The sequence below is a fragment of the Orcinus orca genome, chromosome 12 (genome assembly GCF_937001465.1).
Source record: "Orcinus orca chromosome 12, mOrcOrc1.1, whole genome shotgun sequence".
Classification (NCBI taxonomy): Eukaryota; Metazoa; Chordata; class Mammalia; order Artiodactyla; family Delphinidae; genus Orcinus; species Orcinus orca.
Genome location: NC_064570.1, coordinates 1747465 through 1767912, shown reverse-complemented (window position 1 = coordinate 1767912; position 20448 = coordinate 1747465). Strand labels below are relative to the sequence as shown.

The 20448-nt window shown below is 45.8% G+C and overlaps 1 protein-coding gene across 16 annotated transcripts in view; it reads left to right on the top strand.

The window, feature by feature from the left end:
• Window positions 1–20448, top strand: part of AFDN (afadin, adherens junction formation factor) — a 139511-nt gene that overhangs the window by 55222 nt on the left and 63841 nt on the right. For all 16 annotated transcript variants that reach the window (XR_007470468.1, XR_007470467.1, XR_007470466.1 and 13 more), the window contains exons 6-10: window positions 686–843; window positions 7545–7656; window positions 8797–8964; window positions 15865–15959; window positions 17205–17467. Coding sequence is in view for 12 of the 16 variants with exons in the window: in XM_033403980.2 (XP_033259871.2) it covers window positions 686–843; window positions 7545–7656; window positions 8797–8964; window positions 15865–15959; window positions 17205–17467 (796 nt within the window). In the remaining 4 variants the exon portion in view is untranslated. The remainder of the gene's footprint in view (window positions 1–685; window positions 844–7544; window positions 7657–8796; window positions 8965–15864; window positions 15960–17204; window positions 17468–20448) is intronic.

The following is a 20448-nucleotide window of genomic DNA, read 5'->3' as shown; positions in this document are numbered from 1 at the left end:
AAAAGCAAATTATGACACCAAAAATGTCAGTAATATAGCATATGTAGGACTGCATTAAAAAGAAATATACAGACAAAAAGAAAGCTAAGGCTCCAAATTGCTCTGCTCTAGTTGACTTTTTTCCTCCCGAACGAGTTCACAGCTAGAAATGACATTCTGGTTTGCAGCACCTGGAAATGTAAATAGAGCCCAGTGCTTTGGTGACAGGTTCCTTATGAAATGTCTTTGGATTCCAGCACCTGAAGTATCCTGATTTCTGGTTCACTTTTTTAAAAAACTGAGTTGTTTAGTGGGATTAATATTGTTTGGGGTTTTTAAGTTTCAGATTGTTGGTCAGGAAGTAGCGGAAGTGGGGAAAGTAGATGTCTAACGCTGTGTAGGTAAGGAAGTGAGAAGGCAGTCAAAGCAGGAGCAGCACTTGGAAGAAACTCCGGGGTTTCTTCCCTTTCTGTCCTTTCCCCACAGTGGAAATCAGTTCGTCATTATAAAAACTGCACGGGCTTGAAGGGAGGACAGAAACAGCCTAGTCACACAGAATTACTCGCCCTGTCTAGCACAGGATCACTGGGTTGGCATGTCCCTGCCAGTGTGTGTCACCTACCAGGAAGTGGGGATAGAATTCGTATACAGATCTCTGGTATCGGAATAAAAGTTGTGATCAAAGATGTCACAATGTTTTTTGCAGGTGGGACATTGAGAATTTATGCAGATAGTTTAAAACCAAATATTCCCTACAAGACGATCCTGCTGTCTACCACAGATCCTGCAGACTTCGCTGTCGCTGAAGCTCTAGAGAAGTACGGTCTGGAGAAGGAAAATCCTAAGGATTATTGCATCGCCCGCGTGAGTACCCGCCACGTCGGTACTTCCCCATGTTACACGTGCTAGAACTTTGCATTTAAATGGAAAGATACTCTTTAAATGAAGTTAAACTTAGGCTGAATTTCTCCACAGTGTATCACTTAGAATCTGGTAGAACGAAACCACGTGTAAATATATATAAGAAACAACATTCTCCTTTCCATTACAAAAGTAATCTGTGTTCCTGCTGTAAACTAAGAAAAGTATAAAAAGGCAAATGGAAGAAAAAATCCTCTGTAGTTCTAATACCAAAGGATAAGCGCTATTAACATTTTGATGTATATCCTTCCAGTTTTTATTTTGCATATATATAGGTAAGAATTTTATTTTAGTAAAATCTGCTTTAATGATTTTTTTCTTAGGGTTTTTACTAAGATGTATCATAACGACCCAACTTTAAATAAATCTTGGTTTGCTGTTCATCATTAACCGACGTTTGGCTGATAGGTTTAGTAGTCATCCGTAATTTCTTGGAGATAAAGGGTGTATCTTTGACCCTAGTACTCAAGAAATACAGTGAAATTTTATGCCTCAGAGTTGAATTGGTGACACTAAGTAAAATCAAGCAGATTTTCTCTTCTAAGACAGACTTTTTGGAAAATTATTAACCTTTAAGTCAGTCACAAGTATATAATAACTTCTTTATACGCATTATTTCTCTGTCAAAATCTCATTGGAAGTAGATTTTTTTAAGAAGATATCCTTCTTTCTCTCATCTTAGCAACTGATTATTAAATAATGAAAGTGTGGTTACTTGTTTTAGTTCTTGCCCTCGCCAAGATTATTGAGAAGTAATTAAAGTACAAGGTATTACATGTATTTAAAGTTTATAACACCATCGGTTTGGGCCTGCAGCACAGTGAACGTTTCCTTCACCTTCAGAAGTTTCCTGATGCCTCTTTGTATTTTTGTGTTTCATTGTATGGACATGTCACACTTTGTTCATCCATTCACCTGTTAGAATTTGCGTTGTTTCCAGTTTTCAGTTTTGGGCTCTTACACAGTAAAACTGCTGTGAGCATACATGTGCAGGTCTTCTCATAGAAGTACTTTTTTTCTTGAGTAAATACTCAAGTGAACGGCTCCGTAGGAGGCATATGTGTAACTGTTAAAGAAACTCTTTCCCACCTGAGTATGCCATTTGCATCCCCACAGTCATATATGAGATGCCGTTGCTCTGCCCCTCGCCCATGCTTGGTTTGGTCAATCATTTAAACTATTAGGCATTCTGATGGGTGTAGTTGTATCTCATTGTGGAGGAAACTTGAGTTTCCCTGATTATCTGTATACATGTCAAGTCCTGTGTATGACACATGTACTGTGAATATTTTTTTCCCAGTCTGTGGCTTGGCTTGTCTTTTCATTTTTAAGATGGTATCTTTCCGTGAGGAACAATTTATTATTTTGTTGAAGTCCAGCTTGTTAACTTCTTAGTGCTCTGTACTTTCTGTATGAGAATTCGCTTCCTCCAAGGCTGCAGACACTTGTACCTATATTTTATTTTAGAAGTTTCATAGTTTTAGGTCTTACATTTGGGTCTGTGTGTTCCATTTCAAGGTGACATTTGTGTATGGTGTGAGATTAGGGTCGATGCTCATTTTCTTCTGTACAGATACAGAAAAAAAGACTTTATTTTCTCCCGCTGAGTGCATTGGCACCTTGTTGAAAATCAGTTGGCCATATATGTTTGGTTCTATTTCTGGAATCTTCTGTTTCATTTGTATATCTTATATCTTTTCACCAACACCAAACTGTTTTGATTACTGTGGATTTATGGTGAGTCTTAAAATCATATAAAGTCCCAATTTTGCTTTCTCCTTTGGCTTTTAAAAATTGCTTTGGTTATTCTAGGTTATTTGCATTTACAAATAAATTTTAGAATCAACTTATCAATTTCGACATAAAACCTGCTGGAGTTGTGACTGGGTTTGCATTAACTCTGTAGATGAATCCGAATGCTAACAGTGTTCAGTTTTCCAGGCTGTGGACAGAGTGAGTGGTCTTCTGTAAGCTCTCAGCAGTGGTTTCTAGTGTTGCTACAGAGAGAATTAAATAAAAGGCCTTGCTTGAGTTTTATGGCTTTTTTCTTTTTGCTGAAAAGCTGAGACTTTATATTCGGTTGGAAAAACCATTTGGTAGATGTGTAATTTTATGAATAAAGTTCAATTTTCATCTGAAAATAGATGAGAAAACAGATGTTTTGATTCCACTGAGATGACAATAAAGGATAAAGCCCTGTGGGAGTGCACGAGAACAAAGAGAGTGAGCGAAGGGCCAGCAGAGCAGTTGTAGATGAGAGTCTGAAGAAGCGGGTGGGTTAGTATCTAAGTTGCTGGACCTGCAGAGGGGGCAGCCGAGGGGAAGCGCGCAGCTGCCTGTCTCCCAGCCCCTAGCGGACTCCGGCATGAGGGGCTCTGGCACGTTCTGAGGCGGCATTGAAAATTGGGCTGAAAACAAATTGGGTGGAAAGTTTTTATAAGCAGTAGTAGCCTCCAGCAGACTGCCTTCCCATCCAGCTGCTGCGTCGTCTCTCCATCCGAAGGCCAGAGTAAAACCGCTGGGGGAGGAGGCCTTGGCTTTGGGGGTAACTGGCATAGCAGGGTCTTTACCACAAGCAGGAGGATGGAGGGGAAGGCTGTACCCAGAAGATTGAAGGATTCCTCCCGGAAGGCACTTTCTGGTCAGAGAAGAAAGATCTGTATGGAAACTGACCTTTGGACGTCTGGTCCAGCAGCCGTCCTCGCCGTTACCGTCAGCTTTCCTGTGACTCGTTGTCAGTGTGAGTGGACGGCCCAGACTCAGTAGACATTTGCAAATGCCTTTAAAATGAAAGACAGACCAACACAGACAGACACAAGAGACAAAGCAGATGGAGTGTGGGAGAGCTAAGAGACTCGGCGGACGGTGCATCCGGAGCACAGTGAGGAGAAGCGTGCGGGGGCTCCTAGGGATTGAAAAGCCCAGGTAAATGAGGGGTGGGGGCAGAATGTCAGTGGAGGGATGAAAGAGCTAGTGGAGGAAATCTGCCGGAGGACAAAAAGAGAGGGGCTCGGGAATTTAGATGATCGGTGCAGAATATCTTAACATTTAGCCCAAGGAGGACCAGGTAGAAAAAGCAACAGGAAATGGAGAGATAGACGTTACCAAAGAAGCAATGCTAGACCATCTCCCAGGACTGAAGGATTTGAGTCTCTAGGTTGAAAAGGCCCACTAAGTAATGGGACAGTTGCTTTGAAAAAGGCCCAAACCAGGGTGTAGTGAAAGTGCAGGAAACTAGAGAAAAAGAGAGGGTAATGATCGCAAAGAAGCAGGTCCAGGGCTTGTATAAAGGGTTGGGGGGCACAGTTGCAGCAGTCACTTCAGCAGTAGCCGTGGACTTTGGAATTCAGGGGAGCGGCGCTTCCTGATGCAGAGGGAACCGACTTCTAGCCACACCCTCTGTCAGGCGCCAGGCGGCTGGAATAAAGACGTTTTAAGACACACACGGCAAAAATCTACCACCCACGCAGCCTCTCTCAGTAAGGTGCTGGAGGACATTCTCCAGCAAAATCGTGGTGTAGGCCAAGAAAGGGAAAAACAGGGTGTCGCAGAACGGGCTCTAGCACAGCAGAAGGGAGTCCCCAGCGACGGGGAAGGAGCGTCTGGGGGTCGCTGTGTAGCCGTCCTCTGCGGCACCTGTTTCAGAGTGGAGGTGATGTCTGAGATGGAAAATATTCTTTAGAAGTACGGTGGTAAATATTAGTTTTAACGTCAAAATAAACAAATAGTAAATTCCTGAGTGTATTTCTGTAAAAACTTTTTTCCCGTGTTGTGTGTTATAGCAATAAACTAAATACTCATCACTTAAGGAATACTTTGAATACCTTGTCATTATGAAACATTTTGAGTTAGACCAATACCAGTTGGCTTAGACGTATTTACATTTTATACAATACCCTATTTTCGGAAAAACAGTCACCATACAATAAAACCAAACAACAAAATTCTGTGTGTATGTATACGTGCGCACCAAGAAAGGTACATGCATAGGAAGAATACACACCAGCTTAACTACCTACATGAGGGGAGGGAGAGGAACAGGAGACTTCAAAATGTTACATGTGATCAAGCCATGCACCTTCTTATGTAAAAAAAAAAAAAAGCATAATTATAGAAAGCATGATCAGGAAAATACACTTATTGTCTCACAGATTTTTTTCCCCTCCTCCTTATGCTTTTCTGTATTTGAGTTTTTTGCGTTGAGCCTGTGTTATGTAGAATCAGAAGGAAGGACAGCAGAGCTCATTTCACTGTGGGGTGGAGGAAGGTAGATGGATGCTCGTGAGTATTTGCTTTTTGCTGCGCCTTTTCTTTCTTTTGGTCTTATTAGAAAGAGACTGAAAACCCGCCTTACTTTGGGGAGGGAGGGGCTGGGAGGGCGAGGTTGGGAGGATAGGTCATCGGGATAATCACGCATTCTCTCCAAAGGGAAAGAACCTGAGATTCAGGCCACGCTGGGCGTTTTCCTCCTGCAGGTGAGTTTGAGACAGGGGGACCCTGTTGTCATGATGGCTTCGTTGCTTTCCTGCTTGGGAGAAATAGCAGGATGGAGCAAGCATTAGTGTATGTATGGAAAATATATTTACACCTAAAGAATAATTGTGTCCATGGATTAATGGTAGATTTTGATACACGTTCCTCATAGTTTTGGTTAATAACTGCTGTAAAAAGTGTTCTTAGGATAAAACCAGTAAGACAGCGGTGTAAATAGGGTCTGCATTGCTAAACAGAGGGCTGACCCTTCTCCAGCTGGGTCCCTGTCAGGCTGTGAGCCCAAGGGCAGGAGCTTAGCTACCACTGCCGAACACTTGGGATTGCTCAAGCGTTCGCCAGGGCAATGTTAACTTTTAAGTGTATATAAATCTATTAAATAATTCTCAGTTCCATAAAGGTGCATTTGATAGGATATGTGGTAGTGAACTTCATAACATTTTTTTCCTTTCTTTAATTTCTGCCGTGTTTTTACTGATGAAAATCAGAAAGTGAAAGAACACCTTAACCAGGGCATGAAGTTATTGGGCTTTTACTGACGGTCCCTTTTGAGATCACTTGATGATTTCTTTTGAGGGTCGCCTAGTTTTGGTTTTTATTCCTCTCTGTTCTTGCGCATTTTCTTTCGCAAGCTTCAGGAGGATAAATTAGGAGTTGATTATTGTTTTAGCCTTGAGATGGAAGTCCTTTGTTTCCTTGCCGTCTCATCCATCATGTAATATGTAGCCCTTTCATATTCATTCATTCATCTGTTATACCTATTCAGTGAATTAGTCAATAAACATGTAGGTTCCTCTTATTTGTTAGATACTGTGCTGGGATGCAAGAATAAGAGCTGCCTTCAAGAGGTTACAGTACAGGGAGACAGAGAGTCCGAGAAAGAAATGCAGGCAAGGAGCTCGAAATTAGAACGGAGGTCAGAGCAGGCTCCCTGGAGGAGTTGTACTTGGGCTGGGAGGTGAGAGGGCACGCTAGCTAGACCCGAAAGCTGGGGACGGGCCTTTGAGGCACAAGGGATCGTGGAAGCATGAGGTTTCGTGGCCCAGTCGAGAATTCGGAGAAGTTCTGTGTGACTGGATCTATGAGGATACGTGACAAAGACTGCGACTTAAAGAGATGAGTGAGGGTCAGGTCCTGAAGCAGTGTGTGTTCCAAGCCCACTGTACTACATGTAATACAAGACGCTGTGAGGAAAGGTTGGTTACTTTAGCATAAGGGTGTGTTGTAATAAACTTGTCTTTTTGGGGTAATTTGCAGCAGTGCGGAGCAAAGTTTTACAGTTCTGGGGAAGTGTAACCCATCTGGTCTATGCACACGATGATCTAATTGGGAGTGAGGTCTGTTAGGGTGACGTTATTACAGGAACTCCAGGCTGAAAATAATTCTCAGGTGCCAGTGCCTGGCTTCTCCTGTTTTCTGTAACCGTGTTTTGGTTGCTGCGAGCGGTGGGGCAGAAGTCAGCGGGGGGTCGGAGACAGAGCCCTGCGGCCGCTGGTTCTGTTCTCTGAGTTACAGAGAGTTTTCTCGAATGATTGAGAAAAGTCGTTTGCTGTAAAACATAGAATAAAGAGTAATCCAGTGTTACAGATTTTTGAGTGTGGTGAATGCAGTATCATAAAGCATTTGTTGAATGAACGGCCCAGTAATACGTCTAAATGATCTGATTAAAATTTAATCATAAAAACGAATTTTCTACAAGAAAAAGAAAGCTAATCTCTTGTGTTGTTATGTGATCGTTATACCCTAAAAGGTTACCTGTTAGATGAAACTGCCACATTAAGACGTTTGGTTATGAAAGCTGGGTCCTGCAGTCCCCTTTCCCGAAGGAACTACGCACAGGTTGACTGTCGCGTGCAGTCTTTCCAAGAGAGAGTTTGTCAGAAAGCAGACTCGGACTAGTATGGGCCGGGGAGCCGGGCGCAGAGCAGAGAAGCAGGTGAAGGAAGACGGTCCGGCCGGCTGGCCAGGCTTTCAATTGGAAACTATTTTCCGTCACTTCTGTCAGTGTTTTTGAGAATTGTTCACTGTGTTTGACCAATTCAGTTCTATCTACAGTGACTTTTTTATTTCCTCAAAAACAATACATTCTTTCTTTTACATACCTGCAGTTCACTTTTTGGGTGTGGTCACAGCTCATTGTTCTTCCCTCCCAGGTGGTGCTTCCTCCTGGGGCCCAGCATTCTGATGAGAAAGCTGCTGAAGAAATCATCCTTGATGACGACGAGTGTCCTCTACAGATCTTCAGGGAGTGGCCGAATGACCGAGGTGAAGAGTGATCTTATTTGTCCAAGACTTACCTCTGTGATGCGTTACACTCCGACCTGAAATATTAGTCGTTTAACTTACTGGAAGGTGTAGGAAGGTGCGCGTGGCAGTCTTTTGAGGGCTGTTTGCTGTGCAGGTTTCTGCCCCCTTCTTGGACTTGCTGGGTGGTTCCTAGGGGGTCCCCGCATCCTGAGGGCCGCTCTCTGCTGGTGGGTCTAGTGGGAGACCTGGCACAGACCGTTTCGTGGCAGCAGGAGTACCGTGTCCTGTAGAAGCTGGACTTCAGCCCCGTGTCAGGACGTGGGAGGTGGGCGTCTGTCAGCAGCGGGATCCTTTCCCTGCCGACCAGATGGACTGGTGATGTTTGGACAGATTTGTTGTGATAGGGAAAATAGCCTTCAACCCTAAATACCGTCTAGTAATTTAGTCATTTCATATAATGAATCCAGACTTTTCACTATCGAAACGATTTCTCCTAATTACGTCAAAGCAGTGAGGGTTTAAAGGTATGTTTTTTATGAAATAGAGTTTTCTTGCTTTCAGATACACATCTTAAGCTACCTGTCGCTCTGTGGAGGGCCTTTGCATTAATAAAGACATAAAAACTGACTGCCAGTCACATTTGAGTGTAGACCGCGAGTTTTAAACATACACTTGCTTAGTACCTTTTCTCGACAGTATAAAGCTAAACTTTATTAAAGTCAGATTGCTTTGAATTCTGAGTTAATTCAGTTGAATTAAATAAGATCAGGTTAACTAAGAATGTATGTGTATTTGTGTGCGCTTGTGTTATTACATGTGTGTATGAGTGTATTTATTGATCATAGGGTTCTTTACCAATAGAAACATTCATTCATTCTGAAACTGGAGTGTTGTCTTTCATGCATGTGATATGCTTGGGAGGGGGTTAATTTAAAATAATTTTTGGAAATTGCTTGCTAGAGTTTTCAAGAACATGTCAAGAGAGTAGTATTTCCTCTGTTGAGGGAAAGTGTAAATTGGGTAAAGCTTTTGCTTAATTATTCCCTGGGAGATGTTATTAAATTACATTTTCTTGATAAATCTTTGAACAGTTGATTGCCAGTCAGCTGGCCGTCTACACTCGAGTCTGGTTGCTAATTTACAGTGTTACTGTTCTAGGGATTTTAGTCTTTCAGCTGAAGAGGAGGCCACCAGACTACATCCCAAAGAAAAGCCAGAAGCACATGGATGGGAAGCCGCTGCACGGGAAGGAGCGAGTTGATGGGTCTGGCTACGGCGCTGCACTCCCACCGGAGAAACTGCCCTACCTCGTAGAGCTGAGCCCAGGTGAGAGGTGTTACCAGTGTACATTCTCAGCTTTACATGTTGTTCTTTTTAATGAATGTTATTTTAATTGGTCTTTCTTTTGACTGACAACCTTTTTAAGATCATTTATTTAAAAAAGTAACCATCATAAGATGGTATTCATTAAAAAAACAAAAACCCTTAATTAAGGTTATAGGATATGTATATCTATATGTATATGCATTAAAATATGTATATGCATTAAAAATAAACTTCACCTGCACAGAAATAAATACTGAAAAACAAAATTTTAGTGAATATAGAGAATTTAAGAAGTTTAAATGATTTACTCCCTTTTAAATTTTTTTTCCAAAATAACCCTGTAAAATACTTAACTACTAAAAATGAGAAGCTGAAATGTAGTCCTCTTAGGACAGACGTCATGGAGGCAGGTGTGTGTGTATTTATCACACTGTTGCTTCATGTATGAACAGTGTCAAAAGAATATTTGTAAATTTAATTACACCTAAGAAGTCCACCTGTAAGAGGAGCGACATTTGCTTAGTTTTAAAATTATAATAGACTAAGTTTGTGTTCACGTTAGCCTTCTAAATATTTCGTTTGTTGAGCTCTCCTCTCTTAAGCTAAAGCTGTTGTTATGACTTAGCCATCAGGTAGAGAGATACATTGACATTCTTAAGGAAATGTTTGATACACGCGCATCGTATGTAGTGTACGTATTTGTACGCATATTTAATATATGTGTGACACGTTTGTTTACTGTTCAGCTGAACTGTATCATTTCTTATTTATTTGGTTAAAATGATAGTATGTGACCTTTATTGTAAAATGCTGTGAAGAACAGAGTATTGTCCCTCCCACCCAGAACTGCTTTTTAAATAGAGCTCAGTAAGTAATTATAGAAAAAGTGAGCTAAAAACAGACTGGTTATGTAGATAATCTGTGTTTCCTTGGGCGGCAATTATGTTTTTCTCTTTGATTCCTGAGTATTTATTTTTGTTTACAAGATTATAACTAATGATTAGATGTGGCACTTGTGGTCCAGGGGTCTCCATGGCACAACTGGGTTGTGTTATATTGGTACAGGGAAAATGCTGTTGTTTTGACTGATACTCCATAATTAGTAGTCCGTGGCCGTGTGCTGCAGGTAGTGGTTTTTATGCTTAATTATGTTTGAAGGTTTTTTTAAATTGATTAGCTGTTTATGAGGAAGATGTGAGTGTTGCCTTGCCTCTCAGTTCTCCAGCTGAAAAGTTCATGAAACTTTGGTTTTCTCACAGTGGTTTGCAGACATGATTAGTGGTGAGGGTTTGGTGCTCAGTGGTCCGAGGCAGTGAACGGCGACTGGAAGACAGCCATCTGTTTTTGAACTTAGAAGTTTTTAGGATCATCTTTGGGCATTGGGTCTGCCACTCAAGATTTTGCATTACGTGCTAGAAGCTAATGATTGTTTTCTCCCAAACTGAAATTTTTGAAAATAGGAGTATTAACCCAGAGAGAGTTGATGAATAGCACCTGACGTAGGATGATTTTCAAATGAATAGTGGAAAGTTGACTTGGTGGGCAGCAGAGACAGGATGAGAATTCATCCATTTATTTCTTTGACAAGTACTTACTGACTGCTTACTGTGTGTCAGACACTGTTCTGGACCTTGGAGATAGGAGCACACCAGCAAAGCGGATTAAGCCTGGCCGTGGGAACATAGATTCTAGAGGGAATTGGCGTTCTGACTGCTTGCTTCATCCTTACGGCCTCCCGGGTAATAAAACAGAGAGAAATTTTTTGTTGGTGTAAGAAACTGATGGATCCGAGATAAACGCTAGCTGTGTCCTACTGGTTACCCAGTACTGGCGACAGCATCTATCAGACGCTTGTTAGAACACGGCTTCCTTCACGGCCCTCTGCTACTTCAGTCAGCATTTACCGAGCTGCTGCTTTAGGCCGCGCAGTAGGTACACAGGTGACTCAGGTGGCTTCCAGAGAGACTCGTGGTCCGAATAGCTGGGCAGCCGGGGCCCCCGTGAGTCTGACGTGCCCGAGCGCCTGGGCTGCCTGCTGGAGAGCTGCAGCGCTCCGCAGGTGCCTGAAGTTCAGCTCCGCGCTGCACTCGCAGGTGAGCAGGTGACGGTGGGGGGGATGGGGGAAGGCCCGGTTGCCGGCCGGGGTCTGTCTCACTCCAGAGCTGTTCTCTTCACCAGGTCACGCTGTCTTCTTAAGGTGTCGTTGCTGACCGAGCCCGGTCAGCACGCAGAGTGAAATGGACTTAGTTTCCCTGTGTTCGTGGATGCTGACTTGTTACGAGCGACTGTTTCCCTGGACACGTTGTCAGCCAAGCACGTGTCCTCGGGGTTGGGCCGAGGTCCTGTAGGTGTCGTTGGAGGCTTTTGAGATGTGGGCGGGTGCTTCCACTGTCTTTTGGAGGGACGGGGGTAGAAGTCGTTTTCGTCCCTTGCTCTGGGTTGGGCTGTGCTCCGCAGGGAAGGAGTGGGGTGGGTCTCCCTGTCACGGACAGACAGCTGCTCCCCTGCTGCTCGGGGACTCCCTGTCAACTCAGTGTCCCCCTCAGCGATGTGCCCACGCCGCGCGGAGCATGGCTGCCGTGTCCTCCAGCCCAGGGCTGGGGCGGGACGTGCCTTTCCCCCTGGACAGTCGCCTCCCTGCAGCTCACCCTCTCCTTCTCTCCCCTGCATGCGTCTGCATGGCCTCTGTCCGCCGCTGCTGCCTTCACCCGGGTCCCGCGCGTGTGTGCGCGCCCCAGGGAGAAGGGGTCGCTTTGCCTGCTACGGCTGGCGCGCTTCCTGCTACTGTCTCATCTCGAGCACTAACAACCTCGCGGGCAGAACAGCGGTAACTGACCAGATGCTGGATGTGTTGGCTTTTCAATTAATATAAATAACTTTTCTTAAGAGTTTAATGTACTTTCATTTTATCTCTATCTAGTTAACTCTTCCGTATCCAGGATTCATTTCATTTAATAGCAGCTTATTTTGCAGAAATGTCCGGTGTCTTTGTTCAGGCTAAGTTTTAAGTGGGAATTTGGACTAAAGGAGGGAGAGAGCTGTTTTCCTGTCCTTCGACCCTGTGCGCCCCCAGGAGGAAGGGGGGGAGACACGGGGGGGAGGAGGTGCGGATGGGGGTGGGGGAGGAGGACAGAAGGAGAAATGGGGGTGGTGGGTGGGGGAGGGAGCGCCGATCGGGGCCACGTGTCCGGTGACGCCAGGGGGCTGAGAAGGAAGAGGCCGCCACCCACTTAGTGCCGCTCGTGTCTGTATCGTTCTCGCGAGGCGCTCGCTGCCATCGTGAGCAGGTTTAGGGTGTCCTTGGCCTCGGCCTGCCCTCCTGCTTGAGATCATTTCTGGTTGGCGCAGCTGGACCTTCTTACTTGGAACTTGTTTCTCAGATTTTGTGCATTAGCATCTATCATCTTAAATAGTACATGGAAATACTTCCTTTGTCTGTTTTTATATTTCAAGTGTCATTTTTTACATGTCGATGTAACAATCAAAACTTTCTTGTATATAAAGTTGACTCAGCCTTTCGGCATCTTATCAGTTTGTTGAATTTTCTCCAAACTGATCATACAGGTTTTCATTGGATATTAACCAAACTTGGAGTTTTAGTTTTTTATTCTTTTAAAGAAAAATGGAAACAAGGGATATTTAGTACCTATTTTGATATAATACGTAAGTAGAGTCTAAGACAGGTTTCTGTTGTTATTTTATTCCTGAAAAGGATTCCTTAACGTTTTCACGTGTTGGTTACTTTCACACTGTAAAAGAATGGAGCAAACAGAGAGACAAATACGTTTCCTCTTTTACCTGGTATGTACCGAAAACAGTTTCTTCCCTGTTGTACTGGTTTGCTAAAATGTAAGCGAACGGAAGCTCTCTGGGGGCCAGGACATGAGCTTACTTTCTCACCGCAGACCTCTGGCGTCCGCGCGGCGCCTGGGACACGGAAGCGCTGGTCAGCACTCCTTAAACGCGTGAGTCCCCCGCCCTCTGTTCGCAAGCGGGCGGCCAAGAGACGCCCCAGGCCGTCGTCCACCCAGCTGCCCAGAGGCAGAAGCAGGCCTGGATGTGTAGACGTGCTGTGCAGTGACACCAGAAGTGTCCTGAAAAACGTTCTCAGGCTTTGCTCAGAGTCATCTATTTTAAGCGCGTCCCAAACGTTGGACATTTGACTGGATGTTGCATATTCCGTTTGGTAACCCCGAATGGTATTCTAACGCTTGTGCAAGCCAGGAGAAGGAAGAGCATGAGTATCGGGAGGTGTAATTACATGCTCACAAAACAGACTCTGAAGATTTGCTTCTGGGTGGGCGGGACTAGGCAGGGGCCGGGTGGGCGAGGGTGCGGCTCACGGGTCCTTTTTGTGCCTTCTGAATTTTGCACCATATGAACGTGGCGCGTGTCTTCAGGGCAAACGTACGCAATGTTTCTAAACAGCATTCAAAGCCTCTGGAAGAAGCACTCGTCTGCGTGGTAGGGTTACTTCGGAAGATTTATCTCCGCCTTCCGAGGCACTGCGGATCCATTGTAGCTCTCAAGTGAGGAGAGATGTGCTCCGGTACTTCAGCCAGAAATAGAGCATTTGTAGAAGCCCTGTTGTGCAAGGGGATAAAATTTTAAGGTTTCTGTTTTAAGCCACAGTTTTACACGTTTGTTACTGCCTGTGAGGTGACTGTGCTCTTACTGAGGAGGGGCCTTGGATCTGCAAGAAGCTGTCAGCTACATTGTGAACGTTACTCGCCTCCGTTTCTGGGTTCTGCCCGAGGTCCCAGAACTCTGTTTTATCTGCGACGTGAGTGGCCACCGTTTAGGTTATTCAGGATATACCTGTAAAGGTATCTTTGTTTTCTATTATTACTGTGAAGCAGAAAGAAAGAAGGGATTGGGAAGGTTTATTTCTGATCCGTCTGTCGATAGATTTCTGTCACAGAGAAAGGAGAGACTGAGAACGTTTGTATCTCTCCCTTTCTTTTTATATTTCTAAATTTGTGGATGTAAATGTTGATGCAGAAAAGTATATAATACCCATTTGTTAGCTCACAAGGTACCCTTCAGAAGCATTCAAAATTCAGAAGAAAGCGAATGTGGATTTTTCTTTCACCCCTAAACACACATATTTTTCATGTTCTTCTGTTTTTTAAACATTGTGATTGAAACAGTTGTTCTTGATCACTTATTTGCTTCTTTTGCTTTCTTTATAATTCATTTGTATAATTCTGTGCCAGACCGTATCGCATTATTCTGTTCTCCGCATTTTTAGTTAATAACTCTTCACTGTTAATACGTTAACGCTTTATTGAGCGCACGCTGCACTGAGCACCAGGTGTGGAGAGATTGTTCTAAAGACCTAGCCGCCTGGGAGCTCGGGTGGGAGAGGTGAGGAAGCAGAGACCCTCACCGGACATGGCCAGTGGGCTTGAGACGAAGTGGCTCTCGGTGCGGTGGGTGCCGGAGAGGGTGCTTCTTGACAAGGACCGTCCTTAGGCTGCCTGTGGTGTTTACAGCCAGCAGAGTGGTAAGCATCCCTCAGGGATTTGGGCTCCGCAGGTCTAGAAGGGAACTGAGTCCTGTCCAGGGAAAGCCCCGCGTGACTCGGAGGCCCCGTTTTGGATCAGTGCTTGGAGTTGAAATAAAGTTGTTTAAACGAGGCTTCAGCTGCCAGCAGATCTGATGAGGATGAGCTGTGGAGCGACGCAGACCCGGGGCCCGGCGTTTAGTGCCTGTGAGACGTGTGTCTCTCGAATGCTGCTTCAGTCTCGTCTTACCTTCACCCAGATCCCAGAGATCGCTGCAGACCTGTGGTTAGCGTGTGATCTTGTGCACTCTCAAATGAGCAACCGTTTCTAACAGCTTGCACACCCATGTTCCTGGTGTCTTCGGTCTGTGAGAGTTGAGACCACACTGCACTAAGATTTTAGCAGTCTGCACTCTGTGTACACTGCAGTGTTTACACTCCTGATCCTGGGGACTAGAGATCTTAACTGCAGCTCGGTGAGCGATTCTGAAGTCGCTGAGGCTCTGGGGCAGCGGGGCCTGCACAGCATGGGCACAGCGAGGCTGCTGCCGTCACGGCCCTGGGACCGTGTCCTGGCGCGTGAGTGCCGAGGCCCGTGTCCCCCGGTGCGATAGCGCTGAGATCAGAATGACCCTCTGTGTTAGGTGGGTTGGGTTGGCAGGTGAGGAGAGGAGGAGCCCATCCGGGGGTCAGTGGGCAGGGGCCGCGGCTCTTGTGGTCCCCCAAAGCCAGCCCGTCAGACAAAGTGATGGCAGGCAAGGGAAACATCTCAGCAGTTCCCGGAAGTATGAAATGACACAGAAGTAAAAAACCCAGGCTCTCCTTTTGTCCTTCACCCCAGCTCCACTCCGTGGAGGTGAGCACTTTTCACGGCAGTTCTTACTGGAGCTTCCTGCCAGGGGTGGCCGTCAGAATCACGTGGGGACACGCGCTGGGGCCTCATCTCTGGGGTCGGTCTGGTCCCGAAGGTCCGGGGTGAGCTGGGAGGTCATACTCCTTCCATCGGTAGCTCCGCTGTGCCTGGCGGTCTGTGAGGAGGTCTGGTCTGGAAGGAGCGTCTCCCTGTCTTCTTCAGAGTCAGACACAAGTCTAGGACCGTGTGGTGGGGAAACATTTTTTTCTGTGATAAGAAAACGTCGGTATGAATGACGGTGTTAGTACCTTGAATTATATTTTAAACAGAAGCTGATGTGCGTATGTCTTACTTTGAATTTTGTGTATTCAGTTACTTAAGTTGCATGATATAAATTTGGGGAGTTCTTTGAACAGAAATCCTGAGAATTGAGAACAGTAGTGTTGCTTCAAAGGTAACCTGTTGTTTGCTTGTTTGTTTCAAATAACATGATGAGCACATTCGACTTGGCTAGTGAAGCCCTGTCCTTCTCTCGTCGCAGATGGTTCCGACTCCAGAGACAAGCCAAAGCTCTACCGCCTTCAGCTGAGTGTCACTGAGGTTGGGACAGAGAAGTTCGACGACGGCTCCATCCAGGTGCGTGTCCGGCTGCCGCTTTGCCGCTTCGGTGGGTCATAGGGCAGCGTGTGGGCCTGCCGCGCCGCGGGTGAGTGGAAGGGAGGGAAAGCCTTTGTATGTAATGGAAGCAGCTTGCTTGCTCTGGGTCACTTCTCTCTGCTTCATTGTGAACAGAGCAGAGTGTGAGTGTCTGTCCCACTCCCCCCCAGACCTCCAGGGCTGTTGCTTTTCTCCAAAAGATGGTGATGGTTTTATAGGTTGTTTCAAGATTACAAGATTAAGGGGGATAACGTACGTGGAAGTGCCTGTCACTGGGTCACACACGCAGTAGGAGGCGTTCAGTGAAGTATAGTTAAAATGTTAGCTGAACCACAGTGCTCAGGCTGGATTAGAGGAGAGCTTAGCGTGCCTGTGCGTTGGGAAGGGCAGGGCTGCTCGCCTCCTGGGGCTTGGGCGTGGGCAGATGTCCCTTCTCTGTATTCTCACTTCTCAGTTGTGGCATGAGGGGCCCGATTACTAATGTCATTTTCAGTTCTAACCCCGTCCTCAGCACAGCAGTAAAACAGGTGAACAGGGATTTGTAGCCCTGATGATCTGTGTAGATTTACCCATTAATTGTCTAATATTCAAGATGACCACGTTTTATTTTTTAATAAATTTGTTTATTTATTTTTGGCTGCGTTGGGTCTTCTTTGCTGCGCGCGGGCTTTTCTCTAGTTGCGGTGAGCAGGGGCTACCCTTGTTGTGGTGCGCAGGCTTCTCAGTGCAGTAGCTTCTCTTGTTGCGGAGCACGGGCTCTAGGCGCATGGGCTTCAGTAGTTGTGGCACGCGGGCTCAGTAGTTGTGGCACGCGGGCTCAGTAGTTGTGACTCGTGGGCTCTAGAACGCAGGCTCAGTAGTTGTGGCTCTCGGGCTTAGTTGCTCCACGGCATGTGGGATCTTCCTGGACCAGGGCTCGAACCCGTGACCCCTGCACTGGCAGGCGGATTCTTAACCACCGAGCCACCAGGGAAGCCCCCATATGCTTTTTAATGCAGAGTTGTGGTACCCCTTAAATCAGGCTGCTGGATGGTGAAAATATTCAGTTATTTTGACAGTGTTTATTTAATTAATAAATTAAGGGGAAATTCCCTGAAAGCACCAAAAATCCAGAGTTTATTAGATTATATTTATCATAAAAGAGGGACTTACAGTCTTAAAATTCAGTCTTTAAATCCTCTGTAGTTGGTGATGGACGTTCCTTTGATTTTCCTTTCTTTTCAGTTGTTTGGTTCAGGAATTGAACCCCATCACTGTGACCTCACAAACATGGATGGAGTGGTCACGGTCACGCCGAGAAGCATGGATGCCGAGACCTACGTGGACGGGCAGCGCATCTCGGAGACGACGATGCTGCACAGCGGGATGAAGGTGCAGTTTGGGGTGTCCCATGTGTTTAAGTTCGTGGACCCCAGCCAGGACCACGCTCTGCCCAAGAGATCCATGGATGGAGGCCTGATGGCGAAGGGTCCCAGACAGAGGCCTGGGTAAGGAGCATCCGTCACTTTAAGAATTCCAGAGTGTTGTGATCGTGCTGAAAATGAAATGAATTCGCCACAGGTTATGTGTTTTATTGTGTTTTCAAAGTCTGTGGTTTGTGGTTCAGGTTCTTGTTGATTTGGGTTGGTTTCAGAGAAGAAGAAGAAGAAAGAAGGTCTTGACTTCATCTTGAAATTGGAAGTTGTGGCTGGTTTTTACTTTTAAATTTTGTTTTTTACCTGATACTTCTTTAAAAATAAATTTATTTATTTATTTTTGGCTGCGTTGGGTCTTCGTTGCTGCGCGCGGGCTTTTCTCTAGTTGCCGCGAGCGGGGGCTACTCTTCGTTGCGGTGCGCGGTCTTCTCACTGCGGTAGCTTCTCTTGTTAAGGAGCATGGGCGCCAGGTGTGCGGGCTTCAGTAGTTATGGCGCGCGGGCTCCGTAGTTGTGGCTCGCGGGCTCTTAGAGCGCAGGCTCAAGAGTTGTGGCACGTGGGCTTAGCTGCTCCGCGGCATGTGGGATCTTCCCGGACCAGGGCAGGGCTCGAACTCGTGTCCCCTGCATCGGCAGGCGGATTCTTAACCACTGCGCCACCAGGGAAGCCCTAGCTGATACTTTAAAACAACACTTTATTTGAATTATGGTGGTGTGTGTAATGAGCCTTACATCACCGAGGTGTTTTTGTTGAGGTGTGCCTTCTCTGTTACTAGTAGTGAAGCACGTTGTTCTTTGTTAAGGAATTCAAGGTATTTGGCTCCACCTAGTGCCTGTCTGAGGACTTGCAACGTGGGCCTGGTGCTGGAAAAGGAAACTCCTTACCGTCTGGGAAAACTTCTCTGAGGGGAAGGGAATAGGACTTCCTTTTTGATAACATTTTGTTCATGAATATACTGCCCGGTGACTGTTACCCGTCTTACAGGTTGCTAGGGTGTGGATCTTGGGAAGACAGGGGCAGTAGCTTCTCCCCGGCCCTGCTGAGAGCACAGACGTAGCATCCCAGGGGTGGCGCTCCTCGTTCCTGTGCCGTGGTTTCCTGCGTGAAACCGCGCAGAGCTTCCACCTGGGGCCACGTGGGGATCGTTCCCGTTCCCTCGTGCTGGCCCTTCGCTAGCTCACTGTCGGCACTAGGAGTTCTACCCTGACGGCTGCTGCCAGGCAGTTGAGGACGTCTTGGCCTCTCTTCTCACTCTGTCCACATTGAATCCTGGCGGTGGAGAAGGGTGAAGGGCAGTCGCGGTTGGTGCAGATAAGACGTAACACCACTCCCGGGTGGACGCTCTGTGGTTCGCGCATGTTCGCGTCAGCAGGGTGGATGTAGGGACTGCCGTGCGGGTGTGGGGATCTGACGTCCCAGCGTCTCGCCTTCCAGTGCCAGGGTCCAGCAAGTGACCGAGCCCTTCGTCCCCGAAAGAACCGGCGTGGGTCTGTTCTTCACAGGAAGGTCCCTGTCTCCATCTTTAAACTGGGCGCGCGATAAACCCGTCCTTCCCTACTGTGTCTGGCAGGACCAGGTTGTTTAAATTCCTTTCTTCAGGTTGTATTTGTTTATCAGCCGTCTCCCCATTTCCTGTCTCTTGTCGTGACCTTCCCGCTGGCTCTTCTCTTCAGCAGATGGTCTTGCTGAAAGGGTTTCCATGTTAATTAGCAGCTTTCCTTCGCCCCATTTCTTCCTTTCAGAACCAGACAACTGGACAGGGTAAAGCCCGCCTGCTTAATAGCCTCACGCTTATTCCTCGGAAGTTTCTCCAGAGAACTTACCATGTGAGCAGTTCTTCTGGTGTGGTGTGTATCGTCTATCAGCAGTGCCTACGATTACTGCCTCTTATTTGCAACTGGGCTTTACTTCTAGGTTTTGTATCATATTTATTTTGATGGTGTTAGTTGGTAGTGTTACTGTCATAAACACAGTTCTACAAACTGTCTCTGTCCCACTCTTGCAGTCGGCGCTTCAGTTTTGTGGGCGATGTTTTCCTGGGTGAGAACATCCGTCTCCTACTGCTTTTTGCCTTAATGGTTCCTGCTCTGGAGGCCTGCGGTTGTTGATTCTTGTCTTGTCTCTGGCTGAAAGCAGAGTTCGTGTAAGGACATGGAGAACATCTCATTGAGGGGTAGTGCTGCTGTGACATTTTATTTTTATTACATCTTTTTCCTGCAAAACTAGCCAAAACTGCTTAGTGGTTGAATATACCAGTACTTACACGTACATCCATAAAGTAGAACGGACTTTCCTTTTTTATAAAAATTAATACTGTTCTCATGTTAAACCATTATGCAGATTTCTAGGTAGATAACTCAGGTATTCCTTTTTTTCACACATGTATGTATATTTCTTAAATGAGCTATAATTGGCATATTAGTTCAGGCGTGTGACATAGTGATTCAGTATTTGTATGTATTGTGAAATGATCACAGTAAGTCTAGTTACGTCCATCGCCACACGTAGTTATGCAGTTTTTTCCTGTGATGAGAACTTTAGGATCTCCTCTTAGCAGCTTTCAGTTATGCAGCACAGTCTCAGGAAATGTAGTCACTGTGCTGTGCATTACATCCCCAGGACTTAATTATTTTAAAACTGGAAGCCTGTACCTTTTGACCCATTTTGGCATTCCCCCCACCAATCGGACACCCCTGCCTCTGGTATCCACCAATGTTTGTATCTGTGAGTTTGGTTTTTTTGTTGTTACTGTTTTTTTATATACAGTTTTCAAAGGTCACTTCCCATTTACAGTTATTACAAAATATTGGCTCTGCTCCCCACGTCGTACAACATATTCTTGAGCCCGTGGTACACCCGGCGGTTTACGCCTCCCATCCCACAGCCCCTGTACTGCCCTTCTCCCCACCCCCGTCGTAACCACTAGTTTGTTCTCTGTGTCTGTGAGTCTGCTTCTTTTTTCTTGTATTCACTAGTCTGTTGTATTTTTCAGGTGGTATCTGTAGGATTTGTCTTTCTCTGTCTGACTTGACTTAGCATAATGCCCTCCAAGT